This window comes from Phyllobates terribilis, unplaced genomic scaffold, assembly GCF_046119375.1.
Source record: "Phyllobates terribilis strain yellow unplaced genomic scaffold, ASM4611937v1 Scaffold_2__4_contigs__length_985480577, whole genome shotgun sequence".
Taxonomy (NCBI): Eukaryota; Metazoa; Chordata; class Amphibia; order Anura; family Dendrobatidae; genus Phyllobates; species Phyllobates terribilis.
This window is the reverse complement of record NW_027362762.1, coordinates 261,791,658-261,808,489: the sequence shown is the minus strand read 5'-3', so window position 1 is coordinate 261,808,489 and position 16,832 is coordinate 261,791,658. Positions and strand designations below refer to the sequence as shown.

At 43.3% G+C, this 16,832-nt stretch overlaps 1 protein-coding gene across 1 annotated transcript in view; it reads right to left on the bottom strand.

Annotated features, from left to right (window-relative positions):
- Positions 1–16,788, bottom strand: part of UCHL3 (ubiquitin C-terminal hydrolase L3) — a 51,561-nt gene extending 34,773 nt beyond the window's left edge. The window contains exons 1-4 of the mRNA XM_073670353.1: positions 16,638–16,788; positions 16,537–16,548; positions 6,858–6,986; positions 917–1,073 (exon numbers count right to left, since the gene is read on the bottom strand). Of these exons, the coding sequence (XP_073526454.1) occupies positions 917–1,073; positions 6,858–6,986; positions 16,537–16,548; positions 16,638–16,679 (340 nt within the window). The 5' untranslated portion in view covers positions 16,680–16,788. The remainder of the gene's footprint in view (positions 1–916; positions 1,074–6,857; positions 6,987–16,536; positions 16,549–16,637) is intronic.
- Between the last annotated feature and the right edge of the window lie 44 nt (positions 16,789–16,832).

Genomic DNA, 16,832 nt, shown 5'->3' with positions numbered 1-16,832 from the left:
AATAAAAAAAAAGCAATGATTTGTAGAGGTGACAATTTCACTTTAATATGTGAACTTATATCACCAGATTAACCTGTGGCCAGTCAGCTATTTCCCCTTAAATGAAGCATAGCAGAGGTAATCAATTGGATATTTTATATATTTTTTTATATTAACATATAAAGTGTATTCCAGTTGGAAAAACTTATCACTTATACTTGAGATAGGTGAACACTTCTAGGTTAGAGGTCTGACAGCTGGGACCCCCACTGATCACTGAACAAGGCACTTATACCCATAAGAGTGAGTGTGCATGCTTGACCTGTGCTCCAGTCATTCTTTATGGGACTACTGGAGAAAGCGACCCAGCAGTCTCAATGAGAATGATGGGGGAGCTAGCCACACATTCCCACTGCCACTGCTCTAACAAGGACAAAAGTGGCCCATTCTGGAGATCAGTGCCGGTCCAGTAGTCAGATTCCAACTAATCTACAATTAGCATTTATCTAAAGAATAGGTGACAACTTCTTCCAACTGGAAGGCCCATTTAATTTTGGGCACATCAACTGGACATATACACACATTTTATAAATGGGTATGCATTAGCCAGGTCTCAGCCCTTATTCACATTATGTCACTTGACATAAGGCAAGGTTTTAATATCAGACGTTAGGACTGTCCTGAACAGGGTCACCTTGACATGGTGGGATGGGCTTTACAGTTTTTGATCAAAATTATGTGCACTATTGCTGTTTATATATTTACTGTAGGGTATTTGCTTATTTTGTTTTGGGTTTTGACATTTTATTACTTGCTTTTAATAAGGAAGAGTTTTAAAACTTTGTTCTAAACTGGAAAAGGTAACTACAAAGATGAAGGCTCTCGTGGAGTCTTACAGCGACACCTGGTGGACAAGTTCAGCTATGAAATCATTTACCGAAGCAAAGCTTGTCCCGGTTGTTTGCCACTGCATGAATGAGGCCAATTGTTCCACAGGCGTTGCTTATTGTCTGCTTCATGAAGTAAACAGAGGAATCCACATCTTGACCGTGGGATTTAATTTTTTCTTCCTCCTCTGCCCTGAAGTGCTCATACTGATTTGGGAGGAAAAATAAAAGGATTCAATCGTTGAATGTTAATTGTGACATTCTCACATCCACAGCTCTTATTAAGTCATGTCTTGGCTGTAACACAATGGCGTTCATTTACACACTCACTGAGCCAAAGCAAGCCTACTCCAGTTATACCGGCCTCAATCACACGAGGCAATTTCTAAATCAAATCATTGCTGCGAATATGAATGTGCTGCCCTTACTGAGGAATGGAGGGCCCTGCTGTCACCAACAGTGCTGCATAGGCAATAAAGGGGGACATTTGGTGTCAATTGCTTTAAAGGGAATGTGCCATAAAAAAATTGGTTTGATATTTTCCATTTTAAACACTAGGGGGAGCAGCTGCTGAAATTTGCCATGAAACCCTAGTGTACTGCTAGCTCACCTTACGGCTGCAGTAAATGTGGGCAGGATCTGCTCACATATGTGATGTCACCCCTCTCTTCCACTTCTGGGTGTTTGCAAAAAGATGAGATGGATTGCATCACACACCGGGATTGGAGCTCAGAGTAGTGTATCACATATGATGGGAATGGATACAGGGCTCAGCAGAGTATCACACAGGATGGGATAAGATACAAGGACTATCAAGTGCTGGGCTTTGGGTTACTTCATGGAGACATCTGCCATCCTGGCAATTACTGCTTGCATTGCTTAAAGCCCTCTTACACGGGCCAAATTGGAGAATGGAGAGTTTACAAGAATTTGTAAAAGAGGCTTAAAATCAGAAATCCCTACACCTAGTAATGAACTCTTCATCTCTCCCTCCATTCTCCCCACCCATCTCACCTCCTCCTCAGAGCTATTCCTCAACATACAATCCTTTGTCTCCAAACACAGACAGCCACCTCATGCCCTCTCCTGCTCCCACCTACTAACGCTTTCTCTGCTCCTCCTTACTGCCGGCGACATCTCTCCACATCCCGGTCCTCCTCTCACTTCCACCTCCTACCCACGATTTATCCCAAACTCTCGTAACCCTTCTAACCTTATACCCATCCGCCCAGCCCCTGCTTCCCAAGTCCCTCTAACAGGAGCTCTATGGAACGCTCGCTCCGTCTGCAACAAACTTTCCTACATTAACGATCTCTTCATCACTAACAAGCTTTCCTTCCTCGGCATCACTGAAACCTGGCTCACCCCCTCCGACACAGCCTCTCCTGCTGCACTTTCGTATGGCAGATTCCACCTCTCCCATACCCCCCTGCAGTTCCTTACATGCAGATGTTGCTGCCACTTTATACAACACCACAACCGCTGCAGCTCTCGATTCGGTCGCCCCCCCTCACACATACCAAGGCTCGCACAATCAACAGACAACCCTGGCACACCAGCCTAACTAAAGAACTGCGACGGGCCTCCAGGGTCACTGAGCGTAGATGGAAAAGGTCCCACTCCCATGAGCACTTCATCGCATTCAAACAGTCCCTCACTACCTTCAAGTCCACACTCACTGCAGCAAAACAAACATACTTCACATCTCTCATATCCTCCCTGTCTCACAACCCCAAACAACTATTCAACACCTTCAATTCTCTCCTCCGTCCCCATTGCCTCCTCCCTCTCCTCTTATTTCAGCCGAAGACTTTGCCTCATTCTTCAAGCAGAAGATTGACACCATCAGACAAAGCTTTTGCCTAAAGCCCCCACAGCCCCTCCCCACACCTACTCAACCCTCTTCCTCCAAAACCACCTTCTCCACCATTTCTGAAGATCAACTTTCCTCCTTACTCTCTAAATCACACCTCACCACCTGTAAACTTGACCCAATCCCATCCCACCTCATCCCAAACCTTACCACCATCTTCATCCCAGCCCTAGCCCACCTCAACCTGTCACTAACAACTGGTGTCTTCCCCTCATGCTTCAAACATGCCTCAATCACACCCATCCTCAAAAAGCCCTCCCTTGACCCATCCTCTGTGTCTAGCTATCGCCCCATATCACTTCTCCCCTATGCCTCAAAACTACTGGAACAACATGTTCATTCTGAACTGTCCTCCCACCTCTCCTCCTGCTCCCTCTTCAACCGCCTGCAATCTGGTTTCCGACCGCACCATTCTACTGAAACTGCACTGACTAAAGTCACCAACGACCTACTAACCGCCAAATCTAAGCGACACTACTCTGTCCTCCTCCTCCTAGACCTGTCATCTGCCCTTGACACAGTGGACCATTCCCTCTAACTACAGACTGTCATCTATCGGCATCACAGACTTGGCCCTATCCTGGATCTCCTCATACCTAACAGACCGGACATTCAGTGTCTCCCACTCACACACCACCTCCTCATTTCGCCCCCTATCTGTCGGTGTCCCCCAAGGCTCAGTTCTAGGACCGCTGCTCTTCTCCATCTACACCTTCGGCCTGGGACAGCTCATAGAGTCTCACGGCTTTCATTATCACCTCTATGCTGATGACACACAGATCTACCTCTCTGGACCCGATATCACCTCCTTACTAACCAAAATCCCACAATGTCTGTCTGCTATTTCATCCTTCTTCTCTGCCAGATTTCTAAAACTTACCATGGACAAAACAGAATTCATCATCTTTCCACCATCTCATTCAACCCCCCCAACTGACCTATCTATCAACGTCAATGGCTGCCCACTCTCCCCAGTCCCTCAAGCTCGCTGCCTTGGGGTAACCCTGGACTCTGAACTCTCCTTCAAACCACATATCCAAGCCCTTTCCACTTCCTGCCGACTCCAACTCAAAAATATCTCCCGGATCCGCACATTCCTTAACCATGAATCTGCAAAAACACTAGTGCACGCCTTTATCTCCCGCCTTGACTACTGCAACCTCCTGCTCTGTGGCCTCCCCTCTAATACTCTCGCACCCCTCCAATCTATCCTAAACTCTGCTGCTCGACTAATCAACCTGTCCCCCCCGCTATTCCCTGGCCTCTCCTCTCTGTCAATCTCTTCACTGGCTCCCCATTGCTCAGAGACTCCAGTTCAAAACCCTAACCATGACATACAAAGCCATTCACAACCTGTCTCCTCCATATATCTCTGACCTAGTCTCCCATTACATACCCGCACGCAACCTCCGATCCTCACAAGATCTCCTTCTCTACTCCCCTCTTATCTCCTCCTCCCACAATCGCATACAAGAATTCTCCCGTGCTTCCCCCCCTACTCTGGAACTCTCTACCTCAATGTATCAGACTCTCGCCTACAGTGGAAACCTTCAGAAGGAACCTGAAGACCCACCTCTTCCGACAAGCCTACAACCTGCAGTAACCACCGCTCCACCATACCGCTGCACGACCAGCTCTACCCGCACCTACTGTATCCTCACCCATCCCTTGTAGATTGTGAGCCCTCGCGGGCAGGGACCTCGCTCCTCCTGTACCAGTTGCTGTGACATTGTGTTCAAGATAATTGTAATTGTTCTTGTATTATACCCCTTTTTCACATGTAACGCGCCATGGAATAAATGGCGCTATAATAATAAATTACCAAAAGGTAATAATACTACATGATACTTTCCTTAGCTTCTTAAAAGGCTTGACCCATAACACACAAAAAAGGACGAGATTACATAGAGTTTACGCGTTTCAGACCCTCACGTCATAGCACAGAAATGGACAAGAACACACTGCTTATATAACAGCATGGAAAGAAAAAAACAAAACAAGTTTTGTTAATTACTGTGAGATTAGTACCAAAAAGCATACATTAACCCCTTATTAGCTTGATACTATTCAACATTAAAAGGGGTTAGCCACTACTTTTTTTTTTTTATTATTATTTATTTATTTTTATTGATGGCTAACCCATTAATATCTGATCGGTGGGGGTGCGACACCCGGCACCTATTACAATCACTCCTCAGATGCTGCCAGAACACAACAACTCAGTCAAAATTATAGCGGCCGGGTACTGCAATCAAATGAACAGGGGGTGAATCTGTGGTACCCAGTCGTGGTCACTATAGTTTTGACGAAGTTGTAGTTTTCTGGCAACATCTGAGAACTTCTGTCCGATGCCACTAACAGCTGACCAATGTGGGCGCCTGGTATCACATCCCCACCGGTAAGATATTGATGGCCTAGCAACAAGGTAGACCATCAATAAACAAAAAGTAGTGGTCAACTAGTGCTAGCAGGATTTGAAAATTGTTAATTTTTTATTTTGTTTGGGTACATCAATGTATACTTAAGGATTCAGAATTAATTCCTGCTATTTAAACCATCAGGATAGCAAAAGTTTTAATATGAACATCCAATAATATTCTCTATTCAAAAGTTTACGCCACAGGTCTCCGCACCGGGATGGATTCATGACCAGATCAATTACTTGGAATTTTATAGCGGTTATGTCGGACACATGTGTCTGGGTAAAATGTAATGATACTGCAGATATAGCGTTTTCCCTGTGATTGACAAGTCTCGTCTAATGTGAGTTTCTTATGTGCATGATGTACATTAAACATAATGTGCCGGACATAAGATGCACGTGGTAATAAATCACATACCATGTGTTAATATAAATTTTATTTGATATTGACCGTGAGTAACACAAGATTCAGAAGATTCGGTGACATATAAAACGTTGCAACATCAACATTGGGTAGAACCTCACCTGTATCAGCCCTGGTAATGTAACCCCGATAGCAATCCTAGTAATCTAACTAGGCCGCCATGGGCTGTGGCTAGTCCCTGTTCAAACCAGGCAATAAGGTTTGCCCAATCGCTGGTGCTTTCCATGTCAACATATTTGACTTCTGAATCCAATACGTGTTTCCATGTTGCTCACTAATAATTCTGCAAATATGATATGCCAAACTATACTGATTAGATAAAACTGGGAAGCTGATGACCTTTTATTTTGGCCATTTTTCTGCCCTCATCTACACTGAGGTCAGCTGACACAAGATGAGGTTTTAATACCAGAGGATAGGACCATCCCGATTGGGTACACCTTGTTGTGGTGGGATGACTTTTACACTTTTTTGCTCAAAACAATGTTAGTTAGGGTATTTAGTTTATGTTTTTACATGTACTATTATGATTTACTTACCATAGGGTATATGTTAATTTAGTTTTTTTCTTGAGTTATATTTTTTAACATATATACGAAATCTAGAGGCAACTATATTTTTGGATCTGGAGAACATTCATTGTGGGCCCTGGAATTGCAATAACCTGTGACATACCGCCCGACTTCAATTTAAAAGTTCAGATTCGTTAGAACAGTTACGTTTAACATGGAAAAGCTCACCAGGAGGGAAGCCCTTTATTACACGTAAAGCATGGCATGATTTGGTGGACAGGGAATTATCGCCAGAAGCTTTTTTACGAAAGATCGCAAGATTCTACCACTCCATTATGAACATGACCTTTAATAGTCAAATCCAGGAAAACATCTTCCCTTAGATGGACAGAATAATGATATTAAAGTTAAACGACCAAGCTCCAGGCAATGTTAGTGCAAAAAAAAAATAAATAAATGGTCAGATAGGGGTGTAGGGGTAGAGACGTGGGGAAAAAAAAAATCACCAGTGTCAATTAAAATGAAAAAAGTGATTCTCCATAGAACCGTATTACAGACGTTTTCTAGAAGTGCTCCTTCTCACAAGTTTCATCAGTCTATGGTTTCTATGTCTATGGTCAAATTGTGAAAACATTCAATTGAAATATATCTTCATATGTGCAAGTAGGTGGATGTGACAGAGGAACAGGTATTGTGTTTCTCCATCTCCCATAGACACAGCGCCATAGTGTATTCCTAAGGAGTAGAAGAAGAAACGTACCTTTTCTGTAACGGGGAAAAGAAGCAGCAGAGCGCAGATAGGACGCGGCACCAAACTGAGAAGCTCAGGGTCAAGTCCATACACATCTACAAACTGCCAGCTCGTGCCAACACCCAACTGCTTGAGAAACTGCAAAAAAAAAAAAAAAAAGTTATACATCAATATTAGACAAAGAGCAATTCGTCTCTTCTGTTTAATAACAGATCAAAGTTTATAGAGTCCACATGACTACTGAGACAGACAGATCCAGACTACTCGCTATGTGGATATCGGTAAACGACCAGTGAGAGTATGGAGTCACACATCTGGGTTCCAAAGCCTGGAATCAGTGTCTACGCCCTCCGTACTGTCACTGTCAGCTTCACAATAGCCCAATTATTATTCTCTGCCACCACCGGCCGAGTTTGAAATATAATACAGGCCTGGCCGGACGCCTGCGTTTTGGTAGCGTATATGGTTTAGGGGAAGGGAACGATTACAGAACAAAAGAAACAGAACTATTAAATTTTATATTTAATCCAAAAGGGAGGCAGTGTTTAAGAAAAAATATATACAATGATGTTACATAGGAGACATTAAAAATACATAAGCAATTACATAAAACAAACAAGATAAAAAAGGGGAAACTTACACTATAACGTTCACTGCGACGAGGAGGAGGGGCTCCCCAGTTTGATTATGCAGTTATCGAACAGGACCCATTGCTTATAATTCTTATTCCCCCCTGGCAATGAGTGCTTCTGTACTGTCCATGAGTTCTCTTATACCTAAGGGGAGATCTGTCCACATGCCCCTTGTGGTGACATCATGTGGGCTGGTCTCCAGCCTGTACACTTTTATTAAAAAACGCTAACTTCTGCGATAAATCGTCGCTCGTTGATCGCAGAAGCATGCAAACGACGCCATTTATTCGCTTATAAAATTTTATCTTCAGTTAGAGACCACACATCGCATAGTTGCAGTCTGCTATTCTGGTGTTTTCACGCTACAGCTCTATGTAGAGTTTTTTCAGCGGCAGAAAAAATATCCCTATCATTCCCTCGCTGATTTTACCTCTAAAAATATAGGTCCCGTTATTGCCGGACATATGGAACTCACAATACTTCACATTTCATTTTGGAGTCGGCATGGCTGGAAATTTCTGTTAAACTGTCTTTGAAGCTTGGGAAAGCAACTTTCCCAGTTACATGCAAATTAGTGCAACGCTGCCAGTAATTACCCCCAGCCTCTTCCAGAGACAAGCTGCTTGCTTCTAAATGAAGTTATAACACTCCTTGGCTGGCATTTGTTTGTGTAAGCTATTTCTCAAGCGTGTGTTAATTGGGGCTTTTGTGCTAAGCAGAAGGGGAATAAGGGAGGGGGGTGAACATCTATGTCAGGCAAACATAGGAGAACATTTTCCTGACATTAATATTTCCCTGAGACTTTGTAATGTATCTTATCAGATAAATCCACTCATTTCTTCTCTTGAACTAATATTTCATTCTTAAAATTCATCTTCGGTAAATACAGATTTTCCCATTACTGAGACAGGAGATAGTTAGTGCTCATAAAGTTCTATGGAGGAATGTAACTGTCGTTTCAGGAGAACTTGCAGCAGAATGTCGGTGCCTGACTCCTCCTACTCCCTCTTCATAAAATTTTAAAAGCACCAACTGGCATCTCCTATCTCAGTAATGGGAAAATCTGTCTTGCCTGAATTCAGATTTTACAGATATTACCCATTAATTCAGAGTGAAAGAAGCAGATTTCTCTGAGATTATAAAGTTTCTTATTTCCATGTATAACACTGTTTTCAGAAATAAAGAATAACTGCCATTTTATTTTTATGTAAAATAGAGAAAATCTAGAAGCCATATGCCTGCAGTGGTGTTATGTGCCAGCACCACAGACTGAATGGGTTGTTACATGATATCTGTAAATGAACAGCACCACACAGTGGTCAGTCAGCATACTGCAGATTGCTTTATTCATGCACTGAAACGCCAATAAATGGCATTTAATTTTTCGTGCAAAAAATAGAATAGATAGTCACCAACACATATGTGCACAGTCTGAATAGTAAAAAATGTTATCCCTGAATAATTATTGGAATAATTTGTAATCAGACGTGGATGCTGGGCTATGGGCATCAAACCCAGCATCCAACGAGCGCTTTCCCTTTCCTCATTCATTGGGAAAGCGCGCGGTGGATGCTGGGTGTGATGCACGGGGTAACCCCACCCACAACTCACCGGGGACCGCGTCACTGATATCACGCCTCACTTGATGTCACATCAGTCGGGGGGGTGTCACGTGATGCCTGTGAGAAGCCAAGGATAACGCTGCTCACAGGCAAGAAGGACAGCAGAAGGTAATTACAAAAACCCTTATGGGCACCGTCTGAATACATTGGGGGGGGGGGGGGGGTGGATAATAAAAAGTTGTGGACAACTTCTTTAAAAGGGAATCTGTCACCACTTTGGAGTTATTAGACCTCCAGAACTACATTTCTCTGCAGTCAGACCTCTACCATGGGCCATACAGGCAAGTATAGATTTACTTTTCTATAACCTGTATGGCCATAGTAGAGGTCTGATATCTCCAAAGTGGTGACAGATTCCCTTTAATGCAACAAATTGAATTTTTTTTTTTTTTAAACAAATAACAGTAAAGTATCACAAACCCCTCATTACATTCCCTTCTTCATTTTATAGTTTTAAGATGAACTAAAATGTTCCAATTTTATTAAAGGGAATCTGTCAGTAGGTTTTTACTATTTAATCTGAGAGTAGCATAAATACAAGGCAAGAAAGCTGATTCCAATGTTTTGTAAAACATGATATCGCAAAAAGAGACAAAAAAAAAAAAAATGCAGCGTTAAAAATGTGATAAAACATGTAAAAAAAAAGTACTCAAAACTAAACTAATTTAACTGATACCTGCAGAAATGGTGCATAAAATCGACATCAAAAAATTATTATGGAACGTAGCCTGAGTTCTGTGTATAAAACACCAATTTCTAAAATCTCCAACACCAAATTCCCCTTATAGCTAATGAATACAATCACATTATTGGTTCACTGTATAAAGACAAATTCTAGTATTACATTACTGCACATTTACTAAAGGCACCCATATTTTTAAGAACTATTTATGAGGGATAAGAAATAACTTTTCAGATTAAGCTGCCGTTTTTGTACATTAGGAATAACATTCTCTCTAGCCATTATGACTTGCATCCTGCTTTCTCACCAGTTTTCCCATCTGCAGGCTCTCTTTCTAATTTGCAATTGACTCTGAGCTGGTGGGAGGAGACTACCCGTTATGATGTCTCCCACATGCAGCACAGCACACAAAGAGGGATTCCTGCCCTTAATTCAATTTTTTTTTTTTTAAAGATAAAACAGACGTGTTAGAAAATGCAGCATAATCTTTCTGTGTCTCCCTCTGCTTGTTTCCTCATTCTGATCCTCTCTGGAGGTGGAGGGGATAGCATACAATGGGCTGTGGCTGTGTCACACGACCCCTGACTGCTGAAAAACGGTCTTGTCTGAGCAAGTGGATGACAAGTTTAGAAAGTAAAGGGAGGGGAAAAGTGGCTCATAAGAGGGAAGAAAGTGGATATATCTCTGATAAGATCCATTACAAAGTTTCTTATATTTGGCTGTACTATTGATTTATGCAAAGTTTGTTGGAAGTACAGTTCCCATTTAAAAGAAAATATACCTTTTCTGTCATTTTTACCACAAGGTTTCTTAAAGGGAACCACTCATGTCTCCAAATGCTATTAACCAGCAGAAATAGGGTTAATCTGCAGTTAAATAGCATTCCAATGTTATTCAGTTGCCTTACATAAAACGCGGCTAGCAGGAGAAAATTAACTTAATTCCTCGCGGATGCTGTTGTTTTCAGTCACCGAGGCGTGCCCAGAGCTTCAGTCACCACTCCACACACAGTGAGAGGTGGAAGTGAGCACGCCGGGCACTATGTCAGATCGCTCTGCATATCACAGCGGTAACTTGCATGCCTCCTCAGCTCAGCCCTACTCACCGTGGTCACCATGTGGCTTCTCCTCACATCAGGCCGGCTCGCTGAGCTTTGCCTCACTGCTGCATCTGAATGTGTTCCATTTGGCTTTAGGGTGGTTGGCTGGTATCTGTAAGAATTTAACCCTGCTGTGTCCTGCAGAGATTAGGTTCCCCAGCCTATCCCGTGCCAGCAGGCTCTCTATTAGGCAGCTCCTCCCACCACTCCTGGCCAGAACGTTGGTTCCTAGTCATGTGTGTTTTGTTTCTCCAGTTATTGACCCAACTTGTATACCCGCCCTGTCTGACGTCAGCTAAGTATCCTGAACCCGTGCTGCCTGCCCTGACCTTGGACTGTCTGACCTAGTCTTTGTCTTCGCCCTACTGTAACTCGTACCAGCGCCTCTCACCCTCCGGTCAGCTGGTGTAGTCCTGGGGACCGCCCTGGAGTGGTGCCTGGTGTCTACCCGAGGCCCAACCTTTCGTCACCACCAGAGGCTCTAGACACCTAGTCACGCCCCTACAGGGTAAGCTCGGCCCGTGGGGTCCACATCCACCAGCATTACATTCACCCCCCAGTGTTACACTGCACAGATGTAGAGCAAGTTGTCAAAAGTATCTAGGTGTGCTGACAGCCATCGCTCACTGTGTACGGAGCAGTGACTAATGCAGTTCAGTGACAGACAACACTAGAACGCTAATAACCTGCAGATTAATCCTATATATGCAGGTTGTTAGTGTCTGGGGACATGATAGGTTCTCTTTAAAGGACAACAAAGGCAAATCAAAACCTCCTTTCTGAATGTTTTCATATATCAGAGACGGGGTTGTCACATCAGCAGCACTTTCTCCATTTCTTTTATATCCAGTAAGAGGGCGTTTTTGCTTTTTCACGAGGCAGGGTCTCCACCACTCTGTTTGGGACAACAAATAGATATAGCTTCAATGAAAGATTAGTGGGGGTACAAGCACTTGAAAGACAAGACCCCAGGAGCCATAGAAAGTGGCCATGCATGCAGTGCTGCTCCAAGTTGAAGTAAGCGGGAGATACCGAGTCAGGCAATTGAAGCCCTCACTACCTCTTCACCGTACCCCCCGTCCCCAATTTTCTGGGCCATATCTACTTCACATGACACAGGGGCTTACAATTAGTTAGCAGCTAGCCTGACCTACACTTTGGTGTTATTGCAGCACGTATCACCGAGAGTAGACCTACAGGACAAAACTGCCACACATGTAAAGGAAAATACACGCTTGACGATATATTCTGAGGCTGCTAGAACCTAGGAAATATGTGCATGTATATGACACATATACTTCCATCGCAAATTGAAGAAGTGTAGCCAGATAAAGAACTGTAATAGGTCGAAAAATTGTATTTTCAGAACTGGTGTAATAAACTATCTTTTTGATTGAAACATCCTGGACTGGACGAGGTCTACTTTTTACTTCATTTCTGACTAAAAGCACTTGCACTTTATGAGTTACTGTATTCATTTCCATGTTTACATATTAGCCACTTGTGCTTACTCTCATAGGGTAGGATATTTCATCGGTGTGCACTGTCACTTTGTTCCTTACTGAACTTACCTTGAGAGAGACTGCACTTTTATGCATATAGCTTTCATTGACCATTTAATAGTGATCTACTATTTTGTATTTTTTTATTTTCATATTTGACATTACTTTGTCTACCTTTCAGTGGTTCTCTGGATGTATTTTTCCTTTTACTAAGTTTTCTGTATACGTTCTCATTTGATGTTATTTAACTTACATGGACTCGTGTGACCATTGTCTGCTACTTGCTGTAGCCCACACTCCCTGAATTGTTTCCACCTGTGGGGTCTTGGCCCTGTTCCCCTGCTTTTTAGCTCTATCTTGTTTCAATAAAGTAGTTTTGAATGTCATTAATCAGTTGTGTATCTATTTTTTTAGGATTTTTCAAGGATAACAAGTCAGTTTCCTGTATGACCTTAGCCTGTACAAGCGTGGATACCATGATCTGTCATGTAACCAGCGCACATTACTTGTCTACGATGATACCCGAATCGTGAGGGAGGCAACATATATCAGCATCACAAAAGTAATCTGCCGGGTTAATGCCAAGCTGTCAGACGCTAGGAGCTTCCAACTACCTGCTGGTAACGTCACCGTGGCTGGCGGGCGGTGCGGGGGCGCTGATGTGCACAAGTAAGCAGTCCTGTTCTAAAAACAGATTTTTCCATCTCAGAATGTGGCGTTAGTTTCCTTATAAAAACACATTGTTCTAAATCACAGAAGATGGAGATTTTAAAGGGAAACTGAACCGAGAAACTGATGGTGAAGATAACAGCAGTTTTTTGGTCAATAAGATTCCCAGAAAACTTAGAAACAGCTATAGCGCACCGACTCTATATCACAAGAAAACGATTGTAGTGCAGGACAATAGTTTTTAGACATCGCTCTTTACATTTTTGCTGATAATCTGCAGCACGGACCACATGAAGTCTGTTTGAAATCATATCTATTTGTTGTCCCAATGAAAGTTTAGTGGGGGGTTCAAGTTCCTGGGTGGGGGTGGGCAGAGCACTCCCGACAGTTCAGAGCAGCTGCTTGGTTGCATCGCTGGCCCAAACTGTATGCTCTCCGATGCTGCACCAGCTTTGGAGGAGAGCAGGGACACTACAGCTGGCCGGAGAGTGAGCACCAGCCAGATTAAGATTAGGGCTTACACTGCTCTATGCAGTCAATATTCTGATGTAAAGTACTTAAAGAATTCACCCTTAGTATTTACACTCAATGAGAGGGAAGAAACCCCATAAATATTAAGTGACAGAAGTGTTATCCTATTAACATTTCCACACTCCTCTGCTGTGTACAATATCGTCAGTGCTTATTTAGGTTGCACACTCTGGTAGGCAGGACCTGTGGACTCTGGTCATGTGATCCTGATGACATAATCACAAGTTCTTCTGCACTTCTATGTTGCTGCCTGCTAATGATTGGTCAGCATCGTACAGGAGGCAGAAGTACATAGCCCAATGAAAACTAATAGCTTGAGCTAAACCCAAGTGGGTGTTAACTCATTTGGTGACAAATACTTGATTCTTAAAGGGGTACTCCTGGGAGATAATAAAAAATTGTACTGTCCCGGCCCTCAAACTATGAATTTAAAATGGCCAGTGCAATTCTAATATCTTTATAACACTTGTAATTCAGTGTGACAGGAGCTGCTCCTCACTGCTCCCCCCCTCCAGTCTGAGACAATAAGTCGCACAGTAGTGTGAAGATTCCCGAGAAGAGGGAGCGTGGCCTGCTCCCTGCTAGAAGCCCTGCAATGAAGGAGACCTCATTAGGGGGCTGGGTAAGTGGGGGTGAAGAAGACAGTATCAGGGGCTGGCTGCTGCTACTAAAAGCCAGGTTCAGGCCATTCCCCCCTCTTCAGGGACTGTCTGTTCCTCACAGCGGGGATCTGCACACTGCCCCAGAAAGGAGGGGGGGGAGCAGTGAGGAGCAGCTCTTGTCACACTGAATTACAAGTGTTATAAAGTTAATAGAAGTGCACTGCAAATCTCATCTTTATAGTTTATGAGGGCAGGGACAGTACAAAATATTTTTATCTCCCCGGTGAACCTGTTTAATATTTCTACAACGAAGAGGCAGAATAAAAAAAAAGTTTTATCGTCTTATACTGCTCTGCAGCCACTATTACATTTGGGGTTCCATTCAATATGAAAAAATGTGTTCCGCTTTAAAGTGATTATAATCAGCTACATATAAAAGGGTGGCTTTTCAAGTAGGATTTTCTTGATATTTTTTAGTTGCACTTTATAGGAAACGCCATGGTCCATAAACAACTTATAACATAGCACAAGAAGTTCACTGTTGAAAGATATCAGTCAAGTGAAGGGTACATTTTTTTTCTAAGCATTACACGTCCCTTGGAACACTGAAGGTCATCAAGAAGTGGCTTAAATTTTGCACATCAGTGACATTACCTAGAACTAAGTGTGTCTCAAAAATTGATGAAAAGACAAGAAGGAATTAGTCCGGGACGTTGTCAAGAAGCCTACAGCAACATTAAAGGAGCTGCAGGAATTTCTGGCAAGTACTGGTTGTGTACTGTGTGACAATCTCCTGTATAGTTGATATGTCTGGCCTGTGGTGTAAGGTGGCAAGACAGAAGCCTGAAAAACATCCAAGTCCAGCTTTGTTTTACTAAAACCTACATCAAGGCTACCAAAAAAATGTGGATAAACGTGTTATCGTTTGATGAGACTAAGGTTGAACTTTTGGCCATAATTCCAAAAGGTATGTTTGGTGCCAAGTCAACACTGCACATCACCAAAAGAACAATATACTCAAAATGAAGAATTGTAAAAGCAGCATTACGCTTTGGGGCTGTTTTTCAGCAGCCGAAATTTGGGCTTTAGTGGAGGGAATTATGAACAGTTCCAAATATCAGTCAATTTTGCAACAAAACCTTTAGGCCTCTGCTAAATGCTGATGATAAAATTTCACATTCAGCACAACAAGCACCCTAACCAAACCTCAAAATCAACAAAAGAATGGCTTTACCAGAAGAATATCACAGTTTTGGAATGGCCGAGCCGTAGCCAAGACCTGAATCCAATAGAAAAATCTGTGGGTTGACCTGAAGGAGGGCGCTGCACACAGGCGATGCCCTCACAATCTGACAGATTTATAGAACTACTGCAAGTAAGAGTAAGAAAACATTGCCAATTCAAGTTGCGCCATGCTCAAAACCAGATGAATGAATGAATGATGAATGCAGAATTGGTGACTTGTTTCTATTATACCTTTTCTCTGATTGTTCCTCATCTGGTTTTGTCTCCAACTCCTGAGAAATAATACTGACCGAATACTGATAGTGGGGCCGTGGCCTAAGTGCCAGAGCAGGGGTGTATTTACATTTTTTTATTCTAAGGACCACAGCATTTCAAAAAGTGTTTTCCAATTACTGGACAACCCCTTTAAGAACACATATGGAGTGGAGAGGATTTCTTCTGGACAAATGACTGACAGGCCTATAGCTAATAACTAACAGCACGGCCCCACTAAGCTATCAGAATACGAAATGTCCTATATACACGTGTGTTGTATGTTTAATCACCTACGACATAGGCACTGCATCACAAATTCAGACATGAGGACACCTGACGAGTATAGTGCCCCCTACAGGCACATAAGTGGGTCTATATTACACGCGCAGCCCACTGCCATGTCATTCAGTGCCCACACTGTGCCTTCTGGGGCCATACATGTTATGTGACGGTACACAGAGGTGCTCCTCACATTACGCCATGTCGTCACATAGGCACCCTAGGGAGAATGCAGTGGTTCGCACTGGCACCATATGGCAGGACACGGAGTGATGGGGTACAGCAGGGAGGGGCGCAGTAAGCGCTCTAGGTAAACGTGCCCAGTCATTTCCCAGGGAACGCCAATGTTCAGGCCGAGCCTCACTGTGATGAGTAACTGGATCAGCGAGTCATACAGGAGGGTACAGGCCCTGTGCGGAGACCTGACGGCACAGTCCCTGCAGGTGGCCCTGTACACATCAGCCATGTAGGTCTTGCCCTCTGTGCACACCATACTTACTTATCACTTGCGTTACTGATCTTCAACCCCTTTATTAGTAACACTATGGCAGTGGATTGCCGCTCACTCACCTGGTTCATAACCTGTAAGGAAGCAGACAGAGCCTGTCATGTACCTGCTGCTGTACACTGTATACTGTACACTGTCAGCACTCACAGCAGCCGCCACTCACCTCAGGATTGGCCTCCAGCGGCAGCCAGCGCATGGACTGCATGATGCCTCCGCCTAGCTATGGATGCTAAACTGACAGCACACTCCTCAGTCTACCTTCTCCTAAACTTCACCCATGGACCACTTCATCTTTCACACACAGGGGGGTTAGCACTCCTCTACTCTAATACTGCTCAACATTACATGGTGAACATAA